At 36.5% G+C, this 16372-nt stretch overlaps 1 protein-coding gene across 3 annotated transcripts in view; it reads right to left on the bottom strand.

Annotated features, from left to right (window-relative positions):
* Positions 1-16372, bottom strand: part of LOC138702070 (probetacellulin-like) — an 860296-nt gene that overhangs the window by 270071 nt on the left and 573853 nt on the right. For all 3 annotated transcript variants that reach the window (XM_069829605.1, XM_069829604.1, XM_069829606.1), the window contains one exon: positions 1070-1252. In XM_069829605.1, the coding sequence (XP_069685706.1) occupies positions 1070-1252 (183 nt within the window). The remainder of the gene's footprint in view (positions 1-1069; positions 1253-16372) is intronic.

The following is a 16372-nucleotide window of genomic DNA, read 5'->3' as shown; positions in this document are numbered from 1 at the left end:
ACACAGAACCAATTCCCATTCAAATGGCAAACCCATTTCTTAGTGCACGTACAGGGGCGTGTCTAATTATCCTACGTAAGGATGTCGAACTTGATTTCTGTGGAACTTATGAGCTTCCACTGTATTTTTATAGATAAGATATTTCTCGGCTTATCAAAATTTTTTTCTGACATAGACCCCACAAGAAAATGACCAACCTGTCAGCCAAGGATATTTCTCATGCCATGAAAATTGAAAATGTTCATTTTGTCCTCCTCAATCCTGTATTCTAATATATAAATGTGGTGTCCATTTCCTATCCTTTTAAGTACATTTTGTTTCATAACTCCAACTTGAAAATGGTTTCTCTTTAATTCCACAAATAATGACCTCAATGTTCTCTTAGTACGAGCCAATTTACACAAAATTAATATGTAACACACACGCGCATGCACTTTTAATTAAACTAACACTCAACAACGAAGAGTATTCACAGAACACCAATATAACGCGACATATTATTATGACGGAGAGGCTAGCCAGTTTCGCACTGAGTTGTAGCGAATCGATACCCTATCCTCGGTTCCCGCTCACGCTTGCGAGTCAAGGTCGTAGTAGGGGCTTCTACCATAAGCCTTTCGCACTGAACTCTCCATCTTGGAATAACTGCTAAAGTGAACTGCATATATGGAAGGATCGGAGTACAATCATGTGTTACGATACATTGTTATTACGAACTTATAGTCCTACTGTTGCTAGGTAGGGCAACATAAAAAGTACTTAATCTATTTTACAAAATGGATTTCTATCGTTTTAAAGTTAAAAAAAACAGTAATTTTCATAAACATCACTTATCACATTACACAACATGACTTGGTTTTTAAGAGACTTGTCACACTGCACACTGCAATATGACAACATACGCGGTCATTGCCTTGAGGTGGCGTAACAACCGACTGCGATTCGGCCCGCTCTCTCGGCCCAGGTCGGAAACGAACGATATGTAAAGCGGATAAATCTAAGTCAGTCCGACCGAGAACCGGCGACAGTATGCTGTCTAAACGCATATGTAACTAAAAAGCGAACTCACCCGCGATGCTGAGGACTGTAGAGACGACTAGGACGAGGGTGGCGAAGGGTGGCGGCATCCTGCAGAGGGCGCCACCTGGGGGTGCGGTGGCCCGCCGCGGGGTCCGGGCCTCCGCAGGGGCCGGGCAGCAGGCGGAGGCACCACCTACACCCGTTGAACAACCCGCGATCTCGCGTCTTCGGCCTGAAAACAAAGAGGTAAGCATGTTAAGCACTTCATGTAGCAGCTATATGTACCTATAAGTACATATTTTGTGCGAGATCGTGCGTATTTGCTTGGTTTCCGCACAAAACCAATCCGCAGTAAGTCTAAAATTCCACATTCACTATTCCCAACCTAACACACATAACAATTTCCCTCTTCTTACCGCTTAAGTGAAATATTCATTTTACTGCTTTAGGCTTTTAACATATTATTTTTAGAGACGTTCAATATAGTAATAATTATAAATTGGAAACTTACAACTGCAATTTCACCTACATTGCACTGTTAATTATTGTTTTTAAATATTTGCAAAAATTAAGTAAACTCTACAACTCCACTAAAGTTACTGCATTCGTGATGCAAGTAACATTAAGGAAGCCGTGAAAAAATCAACAAGATTCCAGACTCATCATAGATTTATTTATTTATTTATTTACTTATTTATTATTGGGTTATTTTACGACGCTGTATCAACATCTACGTTATTTAGCGTCTGAATGAAATGAAGGTGATAATGCCGGTGAAATGAGTCCGGCGTCCAGCACCGAAAGTTACCCAGCATTTGCTCGTATTGGGTTGAGGGAAAACCCCGGAAAAACCTCAACCAGGTAACTTGCCCCGACCGGGACTCGAACCCGGGCCAACTGGTTTCGCAGCCAAACGCGCTGACCGTTACTCCACAGGTGTGGACGACTAATCATAGACTGGGGGGGAAAAAAGACAGACTATATCACGGCCTGCTGGAGTATAGTAAACACAGAAAACATTTTATACCAACAATGTTGAAGAAAGATATTTTGGATTTCCGAAGTTGCCGTCATTAAACAGAAACCAACATGGAGATTTCATTGCAACTAGTTATAAATTCCTCTTTCAGGTATGTAATAAACGATCTTGGCACAAAATAATGTACGATACAAAATAATGTACGATGTTTTCTTTCAATTCTCGGAAATTAAAAAAGCTAAACTACGTTTCGTTTTTTCAAACTTTTCCTCGAACATGAAAAGTTCAACATACCGCTCTTGTAACGCATATTACTATTATGGTTAGATTTGAGGTGGAATTCCACTTCTCGTATGAAGAAAGGTGTAGAGGAAGATTATCTAGACTACGAAGACAGCTGGAAGTCATCGCTATCACCTGTCGAATGTTAACGGGAAGCTCGGTGATGAAGAAAAAAGGTAACGACTGCTCGTAGTTTAAGGAGGAGGTGTAAAGAAACACATGAAGGTTAGCTTCAACTGTGTAATAAATCTCAGTACTGGGATCTAGTAACAATCCGCGTAGAGCGGGTACGAGATTGTATTCAGGTTAGGAAGACACCATATGAAGAGTCCACTGCAAGAATGATGGATGTCACTTTCTTGTCCAAAATGAACCAAGACTGTCAATGCATACCTCAAGACATGTAGAATGTACATACAGGGTTATATGGCATTAACACTGATAGTCATTGTCCACTAATGATCGGAAAATCACAGTTAAGCTTTGAGCGCTAAGCATTTCAAACTTTCAATTGCTTCTCCTGCAAAATGTATTCCAAATGACATCCATCATTCTTGCAGTGGACTCTTCATATACCTTCTTGTAGGGCTAGGGTATGAGCGTGTAAATGGGTGGATGAGTCGATGAATAGGTGGAAATGGAAAGAGAAAGAATTAGAAGTTACACGATGAGCGTCCTTGCATGTGAATTTGGGGTTATTAGGAAGAATATATGTGACCTCCAAGCCTGTTGACCACTTGTCTCACTCTATTTTTCACCGTTCCATCTAAAGAAACGTAAGATAATATTGAAGGGGAAAAGCCAAAAATGTCACCTAATTGAAATTAATGACTGTGAGATGAATGCGAGAACTCATAAGACTGCCTCATCGTGGGATTATCTAATATTCGCCTTACAGTCAGAGAAAAACTGAGGGAAAAAAACCACAAGCGGTAGGCCTGCTTGAACCCCGCCCGACGGAGCTCACTGATTGGGGCTGCTTACACCAAAGCCTTCAAGTGTCTCCAAAGCCAAAAATCCAAGGGATTAAGGTCAGGGGAAAGAGCAGGCCAACGTACTGGACCTCGCCGACCAATCCATCGCCCATTAAATATCTATGTTAGGTCTTTTCGGACATTTCGTTGAAAATGGGCCGGTGCTCCATCTGCATGACCCACATCTCTAGCCTCTGAAAGTACTGCACTTCCTCCAGCATGGCAAGCAATTCGTTTTCTACGAAATGATAATACATTGCACCATTCAGTCTCTTTGGTGGTATGTGAGGTCCTATGGACACATGAAGGCTTTGGTGTATGATGTACAAGCATTACAGAAGCGCGTCATCAATGCCTGTCAGAAGGATGCATTACTATGAATTGACATCACATTGAGCACCTCCTATAGCGATGGTGAACAAGTGCTCATAGCTCTTAAGGTATGAATTTTAGACTTTTTTTCCCTTGTTTTAGTGCATACTACCTCCTCTCAAAATATGGAATACTTATAACACCCTGTATATATATTTATATATCAAAATAATGAATATTTGAAGAAGAATTAAAAATAGTTCCAGTATTACAAAAAATTGAAAATTATAAAACAAAATGGTTTCCACACGTGCATTGAATGGCAAAAAAACAGATTACCCAAAATTTTAAAGAACTACGTCCCAAGAGGAAGGAGAAGTGAAGGAAGACCTAGGAAAAGACTTTTGGGCAGTGAGATCGGAACAAGTCAACAAACGGTCTAATTCCGGACAGCTAGATGATGATGATGATGATGATGATGATGATATTTGAAAAAAAAAAATATGACAATCTAACTAAAGCAAAATGTTATATTTTTTGGTTAATTTTAAATAGTGCTGGGCAGATAGGGGTATTTTTAACATTAACCCCAATTTTTCAGTTATGCCATTGTTCTTCCGGAACAGCGATATAAATAAGATTCTGATTCCCAGAAATATGAGTAAATTTACTCATTTATTGCTAATATTTCCAGAAATAGACAATACGGAATTCTTATACCTGCAAATCTACAATACGAGTTCGTGGAACCTTCAAAAGAAGTATTTTCATTGGCATCGAGGACGAAAACACGAAAAATATTTTGTACTTAATTAATTTTAATGGCCGGGTAGCTCGGTTCGAAGAGCAGCTGGCTACGGACTGGAAGGTCCGGGGTTCGATCCCGAGTGGTGACGGTATTTTTCTCGTTGCCAAACTTTCAGAACGGCCCCGAGGTTCACTCAGCGTCCTATAAAATTGAGTACCGGGTCTTTCCCGGGGGTGAAAGGCGGTCAGAGCGTGGTGCCGACATCACCTCATTCTAGTGCCGAGATCATGGAAAGCATTGGGCTCTACTTCCATGTCCCCCAAGTGCCTTTATGGCATGTGACGGAGATACCTTTACCTTTACATTAGGTCATCATTGCATCAAGCGTTGAGGCCCGAAAGAACATAAGCTCGTGTTCGAGCGCAGTTCAGTTTAGTTATACAAAATATTCATTACAATCAGGTTACAAGATGATTGCTAACTCAGTGAACAGGGATTGAAACATAACATACACTGCAAGTTGTAAAAAAAATTAACTCCATGACGCCATGTAAAAGAATCGCCTTAATGTTTGGATTCCTTTGCGACAGATCGGTGCGGACCCTTCAGCAAAGAAGATCCTGCGTGTCTGGGAGGCATTATGTATCAAGGTCACATCCACCGAAAAGCAATGAATATAAATGGGCGGGAGATCGGTAATTATTTAAAGCGTTTCGATTTTCACAATGGTAGCAGACTCCTCTGGCTGTTTTCCTAATCGCGGAGAAAAACACCTGTCAAATAGATGGGCAACACAACAACGTGATTTCTGAAGTTCATTCAAGAAGCTGCCACGTGGTTAAAAATCTTTATTTCCATGCTATCATTTTCTTATTCTTACAACAGATAAGACAGCAACAAACGTTGCACGGGCTTGGTGACTAACGAACTTTCAAATTATCAAAGCTTTCGGTGCTTCTAATTCAATTAAAATTCAGAAGTTTCAAATTTATTTCATAAACAGAACCTTTCCTAATATTGTCTCATACATACAGGGTGTAAGTGAAATAGCATTGCAGATTTTCAGAGCGAATAGCTCATGTTGTGTGTAACAAAATAGTGTAATACCATATTTGTGGAAAGTCCATAGTTAAGGGGAGAGGATGATGTTTTTTGGTGAAAAATGAGTAAATTTTCAAAAAAAAATCTTTAAAATACTCTGTGATATGAGTGGAATGCATAGAATAACATTTTGTGGGTATTTGTGCCCTTATCGGATGTTGAGTCGACATTTTTAAACTTCCTGCGTTATGGATTTTAAAATCACTCGCCCACTTTTATTGTTGTTTCCGGTAAATTAAATTTTCAAAAATTTGTTTTTTTCTCTAAAATATCCTTTGATATATGTGGAATGCATTGCATAACATTTTGTGGGTGTTTGTGCCTTTATCGGTTGTTGAGACGTCATTTTTTAACTTCCTGCGATATGGATTTTTAAATCACACGCCCGCTTTTATCGGTTTCCAGTAACTTCATTTTTTTTTTTTTGCTACATTGCCAGACAAAAATGGATATAATTTCTGAACTATTAAAGATACATGCATGAAATTTAGAACACACATTCTTTAGACTATTACAAACTTTTCTCTGTAACAGAAGTTTGTTAATTGATTTAATTTTAAAAATACGTCCGTTTGTTTGCAAGAAAGGAAATCAGAAAATTGTTATTAAATTTTAATTGTTTATTTTACAAACGTAGAGACTAATATCAAAATTCTGTTACAGACAGTTTGTAGAACATTCTTTTGCACATAGGTACTTTTCAAAAAACTGTTTGAATCTATCTTTAAAAACGGTTTAGATATATCGGTTTTAGTACAATCCTGCATTGGGTATATTTTTTTCAAATTTGGGACCCCAAATAATTTTTTTTTTCAAAATATTTTTATTTGGTTGAATTGCCACAGCTATGAGCTCTGTACATACAAAAAATTAATATTTTACACCAAATAGGAAAAAAAACTAAAAAAAAATACCATCCTTTCCCCTTAAATCAGAAAAAAAAAGTCTCCCCTTCAAATGTTCAACACCCTCTTATTCGGTAACTGTTGTGAATAGGATCGTGATTTTTGTCTATATCGATACAAAATCTAATAAAGAATAATTTACCCCTCTGGCGTAATTCAATAGCGTGGACGGTTTTTGTGTAAATTTACTTTAAAACCACTAATTATAAGCCACTGACCGATGCAATTAACTTGCAACAATGTAGCTCCAGAAAGGGAGATGGGAGGTAGTTCACTAAGACAGACAGACTTGAGTTAGTTAACCTCTTACATCTGTATTACGAGAAGAAAAAGGCGACGATGTTGCCAGACTGCTGAAACTTCCAATTCAATTTTCTAATTAACCGTGCATTTAATCACAGAACTGAATACAGGTTTTCTATTCATTTAAGTGTACCCTACCGTCCCTTTCAACCTGCACTTCCATCCTGTATAGAGTAAACTAAGCTTCACTACATCGCCACACATCATTACGCCGGTGCGAACGTAACGACAGGCGATGTTACAACCAATGGCACGGAAGTAGTGTGTAGGTTGAGAGTAAGGAACGTATGAGATTGTAACAGTAGACCAAAGAAGACAATAACACATGAGGATGTTGGTTTCACTTCTGAACGCTTGAACTGCGTGACAAGATGAAATATAAATGTATCATATTTCCTAACGAACTCCATCTTTCGTGATGCAACTAATTGACAATCAATTCTAAAAGAAGCCTACTTGTTAGTGTTAGTTACGTCAAATACAGCGTTGAAAATATACAGGATATTTCATAATAAGACGCACTGCTGAAAACAAAAATATTGATACTATAGTTGGTACATACAAGTGAAGATCTTGCACAGGCCTACATTTAAAAATAACCCTTGGTATATTCTTATTATTATCATCACAAAGATCTATTTAACTGTTTGCAACTCTTTACAGACAATTGTAAGGTCTTGCTGGGAATTCTTGGTGATCTGTCAATATGAAAACAGCAGCAAGTTTTACTACACAGTGCTTGAAATGTAAACTCAACTATGTGGGCATGTTTATAGAACGTCCTGTATAATGTAGTGATGTGTGCCAAAACTTCTCAATATCCGATTCTAAATGCCGCTCAGGGGTTTCCTTGCCAGAAATTCGCGTCTATGTTTATATCGCAATGAAAGAACGGCTAAGAATGGCATGGTTCTTAAATGCATGGAGTCCAGTCATAGCTCAGTTAGATGACACAATTTTCATCAAAGTGACTGGAAGATTATCATCTGACAGATGCTGTGAGACTCCAGTTTCTCTGGAATAATGACGTTAATTTCCATTTCACTCTGCCCCATTCACCTTATGCCACTCTCTCATTAGACAGTTAAAACAGACTCAAAGGCTATTGGAGAAAAAGCGTCTGGAAGACCATCGACAAATAATGAACTGTTGTTTTCGGAAGTCCTAATTGTCGGGCACATTTCCGAACTGATTTCTTTGGACTCTGAACAAAAGCTCTCCCGATGGCTTCTGCCGTTTCATCATTAAAGTCTTCTACAGGGACATCATTTTATTTTTACTAACATTTTTAATATTAACTTGGCTATACCTCTGGATCAACGCCGTTTGCTACCCCCTTCCACGACTGGAGTTCGATGATACTGGCGTAGAATACAAACAAATCACTTTACTAGATATAGGAGGGAGGGAAGAAAGATAGTTCATCCATTTACTTAAACTAGGAAATATCGCGCTTTTGAGTTTGATAATTTTCATTACATTTTTGTTTAATCAAAATACAGTACAGTATTAACAATAAGTGTTTTTACTCATGAACTGAGCTGTTCATGTGGACGTATTCACTATGCAGTGTATATTATACTGTCTATAGCACATTAAAGTACAATTTAGAGAATGAAGTTAAATTGAAAAATAATCATAATATGGATATTTAAACACATTTTTGAAAATGGTGGCCGTTCATTTCGATACAGGCTTCAGTTATTTTGTGCATATTATCGCACTATAGACTATTGTACCTAATCCCAATTACCAGTTTCGTCCTTTGTACTAGTAACTCATGTTGAAATAATTCTGTACCTACTCTATAAAAGAGTACCTTACGTACTGTAAATTCAATCTTCACTTCTGTCCCATCCCAAAAGATAAAAATTACTCAGACATTCTATCTGCTGTCCGTCCAAGTGGTTATGTCGTAGGGTCGTAGAAAGGGAGGAAATCACATGACAGTTAATTACTTAACGAGCCCCTTTTATTTAAGCTATTTTAAACAGTTGTATAATATTACGTAGACGTCCAATTCCTAACAGAAATTAATGTTCTCAGGAAAGACCTAAGACAGCCCAGCCACTAGCTGGCGAATAAAAGCTGGTGGGGGAAATCGGGATACGACGTAGGCAAATGGACGACAGTACCTTTGCGAAAATGATTCAATATTGAAAGCTCTTTCGTCACTGGAAAACGCGAACATATTTTTGGAACCTACTGTTTACTATGACCGTAAGGCTACTATGACTGTATATGCGGTCTTGGATCTGTGTGGAGGACGGTTGAACTTCATTAGTAGAAGGGGTGGGAGTGAAGTACATTCAAAAACTCAGGTACAATAAAAATTTGAAGTAAAAATAAAATGATGTCCCTGTAGTAAGCTTTTTCTCCAATAGGTTTCCAGTCTCTTTTAACTGTCTATCGCAACGACGAATGTTATTTTCGTGTGGTGGTTCTTCGTTAAATACGTGACGACTCATAGATACAAAATGCCAGCAAGAAAACATATTGCACTTTTCTTTGGACATTTGTTCGATTATTACCGTTTTTTGTTTCTTTCAGTGCCTCAAACGTACAAACGAAAAACGTGAGAGCTTCATTTTTATCCGACACCAATATCACATTTCCATCTCTATTCAATAAAAAAATATAATTCTCTGAAATCCCACAATGATTTTTTGGACGCGGAGTATTTTACAAGAATTTGCGAACTTTCGCATATGCTGCTAGGCGACGACAGAAAACATAAGAAGTGAGAACAAATGAATAAGTTGTGTAAACAACTGAATGCTTTTTAAATTTAAGTATGACTATTTCGTTTATATGATGTCATTCCATTTTCCACCAATGAAGTGCAATGAAATAATGAATTTAAACCAATCACAGTTATACATTGCGATAATTTTTGCAACACGATTTATTACAATCAATTTATCGCATGGCCGTTCTTTTGTTTAGTCAGTGTCGCAAACTGTTTGCCCGTAAATCGATGAGCATGAATCCATTAATGTAACGATGAAATACCAAATAAAATGCGAAATCATACTTCCACATCTACATCTCCTAATTCCATGTCCATTGTATCTAAAGAAAATGACACTCCTTCATTCAGATTTGATAACTGCGTTTTCAAAAAAATTCATTTAATTAATGTATTAATCGGGTTATTTGTAATTATACTATAAAATGTTTAAATTACGAGTAAATTATGATTTCAACAAATAACGAAAATGTATTCTATTATAATAACAACAGAATAGCGCAGTACCTGTAATTAATATTGTTAGAGGAAAAACAACTGTATGCATCTGAGGTCTGATTGGTGGAATATGTAGCTAATCGGCGATGTATGCATTAGAGGGGGAAATGAACTGGCCACCCTACCCCATTATCTCCTGGCCTGGTTGCCTCATGAGTGATGCCTTATTGGTGTTACTTATGAGGTGGAAACCTGTCTTCGGACAGTTGACTAAACAACAACCACCTATATTTCGCTTTTCTCAATTGGCATTACTGAATAACATCCAATTTTTTTTGTTGCAGTAATCGATATTCATCTACATATTTCAACTTCACAATGTTTGAATAGGTACGTAAATATTCATAAATATACAATTATTAACATTTTGTGAGCGAATTTTAGGGCTATATTATTTACCTTTTTTATTTTATCACGAAATAGTCCTAATAAATGTCACTCGAGGTATGAGTTTTTCCAGATAAATCTAAGACCTTTTGTGACATTACTACAGATAATATAGGAGTGACATTTGAACTTTCAAAGGAGGTGGGGATTAGGGAGGAAAATCTAAAATACAATTAACACTGGTTTTAAACTTCCTTTTCAATATTTAAGTTGACTTTTTTTTTTTTTTGTTTAGATGAAATTTAACTGAAATAAACAGTTACTTAGATTGGGAAATTTTGATATAAACGCCCGGTACTATATTGAAAAGTTATTACATATGATATACCAGAGCATGGATGTCTGAGCCAGGTCTTGATTCGTGCCTTTAGCTTGCTAGTACATTAATAAATCCAGCATATCATTAACATTAAAAGGTTACTTTCCTTCTTGCAAGTCCAGATAAAGCACACATTATAATCGCAATCCCGTAAGATTTCGGATCATGTAAGCCCCACGCAAGGTCCAATGAAAAATGCCCATAATTGTACTGAAATTACCGAATAGCAGCAGTTTCAAGCTAATGTGAATTCTGGAAGGTTAAAAGGATAACTTAATGAATGTAAGGGTTAATTGCTCGGCACTGAAGTCCAGGTGATCACAAGGGGATACACCTGCTGTCCAGCGCGTGGCACGAATTACCGTGACCAATAACACTTCTTGTACTACTCATTACTGACAATAATTTCACTGACTTCATCAGCGAAGGCCTACACCCGGTGAGAGAAGGGTGGGGGAGGGAGACACATTCTTTTCAAATTACAGAATCCAGGTGCGGTCTGGGGGGGGGGTTGAACGGACCAGTTTAATCACGCAACCTCTCTTAAGGGTGGCTTGACGAGGGCCTGCCAACTGAACAACCTTCTTGACGCTTAACATGCGACTGAAAACAAAAGTCTAAGTTTAACATTAGCAAAACGTTAGTTATAATAATAATAATAATAATAATAATAATAATAATAATAATAATAATACTCTAGTGAACAGCCCTATGAGTTTCATTTCCGACGGGAATGATTTGTCACCGTGACAGAAAATTGGTGCGACCTTGTACCCTCTCATCTGTCCTGTGTTGACTAAGACTCAAGTCATACGGCAAACAATTTTGCGATTATTTTGCAGTTATGTGTGGAAACAAGTGATGCTAACTCACACGGACCACAAACTGAAGTCACTGTCGATGTCTGTGGTTGTGACAAATGTTAATAAGTAAAATAGAATAATTGAAATAATAATCTGGGCCGAGGAGAAAAAAGAAAGAAACAAAGAAAGAAATAAAGAAACAAACAAAGTAGGAAAGAAAGAAAGAAAAGGAAGAAAGAAAAATTAACAAAGTAACAAGGAAAGAAAGAGAGGAAAAAGAAAGAAAGAAAGAAAAGGAAGAAAGAAAAATTAACAAAGTAATAAGGGAAGAACGAGAGGAAAAAGAAAGAAAGAAAGAAAGAAAGAAAGGAAGAAAGAAAAATTAACAAAGTAACAAGAGAAGAACGAGAGGAAAAAGAAAGAAAGAAAGAAAAATTAACAAAGTAACAAGGGAAGAAAGAGAGGAAAATGAAAGAAAGAAAAGGAAGAAAGTAAAATTAACAAAGTAACAAGGGAAGAAAGAGAGGAAAATGAAAGAAAGAAAAGGAAGAAAGAAAAATTAACAAAGTAACAAGGGAAGAAAGAGAGGAAAATGAAAGAAAGAAAAGGAAGAAAGAAAAATTAACAAAGTAACAAGGAAAGAAAGAGAGAAAAAGAAAGGAAGAAAAGGAAGAAAGAAAAATTAACAAAGTAACAAGGGAAGAAAGAGAGGAAAAGAAAGGAAGAAAGAAAAATTAACAAAGTAACAAGGGAAGAGAGGGGAAAAAAGAAAGAAAGAAAGAAAGAAAAGGAAGAAAGAAAACTTAACAAAGTAACAAGGAAAGAAAGGAAAAAGAAAGGAAGAAAAAAAAAGAAAAATTAACAAAGTAACAAGAAAAGAAAGACAGAGACAAAAAAGAAACAAAGGAACAAGTAAAGAACAAGATAAAGAAACAAGCCAGGATAAAAGGAGGAGAATAGGTTCATTATTATTATTATTATTATTATTATTATTACTATTGTACAAATAGTGATTATTAATCAATGACAACTATTAACCGATGACATTGACATCCAATGGCAAGACATTAAATTAAGGTGTTGCAGAATTAAAGGGAGTATAAACATTTTCAAGAATCTCAGCACAACATAAAATTCTCCAGTTGCAACACATCACTGGGACGTAGATGCAGTCGGTCACAGGTGTTGAGCAAACCTCCAGTACCGCGCCTTAAGGAAGAGGAGGAACCATGTACCCCGAAGCAAAGAGGCTCATAATAACAAGCACCCTGTAGCGGCAGCTACCTGCGTAGCATACCTTGCAGCAATATGATGTACGGACACTGATAACATCCGACAAGGATTATTTAAGAGAGAAAAAGTTGTTTCACGCAAGATTCATGTATAACATTGCCTCTAGGAAGTTCAAACCAACATTAACATATCCTTCTCTCCCTTCTGGGAAGGTACTTAGATCAATTCCAGTTGCTGCTAACATGCAACATCCATCGTGCACCGTGGACGCATCCAGAAGTAGTGCGTGATGAGATAGTTTGGATGAATGTTGGTTTAACTCGACGGCTCTGTTGCTATCAAGATATTCGCCATGATATCCAAAGCACGTACAGGGACGCGAAGCGCGGGTGCTTTATATGCCCAAAACAGGAAGCTCCGATCTATCCCAGGATTCAAGTAGGACTTTGAACATAACCAATTCAAAATATAAGGCCACAATCACTTCAGCTGTACGAACTGGAATGCTTCAAAACATACGGACGCAAACATTTAAAAGCATACAAAAGCAGTCATTTCAAAAGACACGAACGCAATCGTTTCAAAACACACGAAGGATTAATTTAAAACAAACAGTATAAACGAAATCATTCCAAGACACAGGAACGCAACAGTAAGTTTCAAAACATACGAACGTAAATATTTCAAAATATAGTCCACGAAAGCAACCATTCTAAAACATACGAACACACAAGACAATTTTAAAAGATATCAATGCAACCATTTCAAAACGTAGCCTATAGATAAAACCATTAAACGAAGGTAGCCATTTCAAAAAGTGCAACTATTTTTGAAAATGTAAGAACGTCCGAAAGAAACCTTTTCAAAATCTACGAATGCAAGTCTTTGAAAAGACACGGATGTAACCAAGAAAATATATACGAATGTAATAATTTCAATCGACCAGCTATTTCGGAACATACGAAAGCCATAATTTCAAAACATACTAATGCAACTATTTAAAAACATACGAACGCAACAATATCAAAACATAACGTAAACATTTCAAAATCTAGGAAGGAAAACATTTGCAAATCTACGAATGCACACCTTTGAAAAGATACAAACATAAATATGAAAATACGTACGAATGTAATCGCTTCAACCCACCAATATTTCAGAACCTACAAATGTTACCATGTTGATTTTCGAGTTCGTTATTTTTATTTTTATTTATTTATTTATTTTTTTTTTGGTTATTGTATGTTTATATAAGTTGTGTTAACTCTCGCTAAGTGTTTTTATAATTTATTTTATTACTCTTAGTTATTATTTTATTATTGCTATTATTTTTGTTTTATTATTATTATTATTATTATTGTTATTCTTTATTTATTAATTTGTATTACTATCTTTGTATTATCTGCGTCACTGTTATATTATTATTATTAATATTATTATTATTATTATTACTACTATTATTTCTATCATCAACATTATTACTGATGTCTGCAAAATTTATGTAGACTCTACTGGACGGTACCCGAGCACGAGCATATGCTCATTTCGGGTATCTATTCATATGTACCATTTCAAATCTAAGTGTGAATAAATTTGAAAATTTGAAATTTGAAAACGTAAGAATGCAACCATTTCAAAGAATACGAAAGCAACCATTTCAAATCATAACAACATAAACATTTCAAAACCTACGAAGGAAAACATTTTCAAATCTACGAATGCAAGTCTTTGAAAAGACACGGATGTAACCATAAAAAACATACAAATGTAATCATTTTAACCGACCAACTATTCCCGAACATATGAACGTTACAATTTCAAAACAAAAATGCAACCATTTCAAAGGCTACAAACGCAACCATTTCAAAACATAACGTAAACATTTCAAAACCTACGAAGGATGAATGCAAGCCTTTGAAAAGACACGGAAATAACAAAAAAAACATACGAATGTAATAATTTCAATATATGCGGAAGCAACAATATCGAACATACGAACGTAATCATTTCAAAACAAAAACCTGCAGTCTTTACGATCCTACAGTACACGTGACAGAATGTGACGTATGGAAATGAGGCAGAGATGAGCATCACTTAAAGTGAACAGGAGAACAGGCATAACTTAGGATTAATGGCTGACGAAAGGCGAAACATGTTCTAAGTATATTCACAGTCTAGTATATACAGTCGCGAAGCTCAATATGTAGTAAATATGCAAACATTAGGTAGTTGCTCACCACTAGGATCGCTAATATCGCCTCATTACAGGCACTGCAAAATAGCACCCTTAAAACTCAAGCTTCGTGACTGTATATAGTAGACTGTGGTATATTACAATTCTGTTGAGAGAAGAAAGACAATCTTAGGATTTCTTTTTCAATAATGTTTCGTTTCTCGTCACTGATAATTTTCAATAATACTTCTTCTTTCGTTAGAGAAAAATTCCTCTGCATTTTTTACGTCGGTCATTTTAATTTATACAGCCACAGAAAACAATGACAATAAATTACAAACATCTGACAAAAGTATATGCACCAACTGCTAAAAAAATGTCGCATTAGTATGTTAACCGGAAGTTAATTTAAACTAGAAGATGGTAGGAACGAAGCAATATTTACTGCGACTTTACTCTGACGGTAAAATTAAGTGTGGGCTAGCTTTACTCGTGCATAATTGGCCATTACAAGATTGGTCCTAAGTGATCTCCATACGAATATTTTCGATAAACCCCGTGGATGCGTAAAATACTGTTCTATATCGAATTTATTCTTCGGGACGACTCTGATGCAACTGGAGGTCGAACGTGCGGTCAATACTGCACGCAGCCGCTCACTTGAGAGTTTGTTTTATCTGACCCTAGTTCTCATACTTTATGCAAATAATATTTTTTCTTCAATTATCAGATAAGAAGACTTTCTCTAAGGGAAAGCGGAGCGCGGCGCAGGAAGCTGGCAAGGCCGGCCGACCCGCAGCTCTGCGTACCTCACGCTACGCAACACACAATCTTAATTCCTTCTTTATTAGCTTCAATAAATTCGTCTTGTTGCTCTGGATAAATCATTAACACTGCAACGCCCAAGTACACTTTCAGAAAACAATACTGGCTGCTGCTTAACGTGTGTAACTAAATACCAGCAGTGGTTCTCGAAATGTGAGTCCTGAGAGAGATCGCGAAGTGATTGACAAAATAAAACAAAAAAATGTCTTACATCACTAAAATGCTTTTTGTTTCAAGTTATTTTTAAGTTCTAAACTGAGTATAATATGATTATGTCTCGTGACAAGAATATTGTACGAAATGGAAATATAAAAATTGGAGATTTATCCTTCGAAGAGGTGGAAAAATTCAAATATCTTGGAGCAACAGTAACAAATATAAATGACACCCAGGATGAAATTAAACGCAGAATAAATATGGGAAATGCCTATTACTATTCGGTTGAGAAGTTTTTGTCATTTAGTCTGCTGTCAAAACATCTGAAAGTTAGAATTTATAAAACAGTTATATTACCGGTTGTTCTTTATGGTTGTGAAACTTGGACTCTCAATTTGAGAGAGGAACAGAGATTAAAGGTGTTTGAGAATAAGGTTCTTGGGAAAATATTTGGGGCTAAGAGGAATGAAGTTACAGGAGAATGGCGAAAGTTACACAACGCAGAACTGCACGCATTGTATTCTTCACCTGACACAATTAGGAACATTAAATCCAGACGTTTGAGATGGGCAGGGCATGTAGCACGTATGGACGAATCCAGAAAT

The sequence above is a fragment of the Periplaneta americana genome, chromosome 6 (genome assembly GCF_040183065.1).
Source record: "Periplaneta americana isolate PAMFEO1 chromosome 6, P.americana_PAMFEO1_priV1, whole genome shotgun sequence".
In the NCBI taxonomy this organism is placed as follows: Eukaryota; Metazoa; Arthropoda; class Insecta; order Blattodea; family Blattidae; genus Periplaneta; species Periplaneta americana.
The sequence above is the reverse complement of the archived record's forward strand: the minus strand, read 5'-3'. Positions and strand labels throughout refer to the sequence as shown.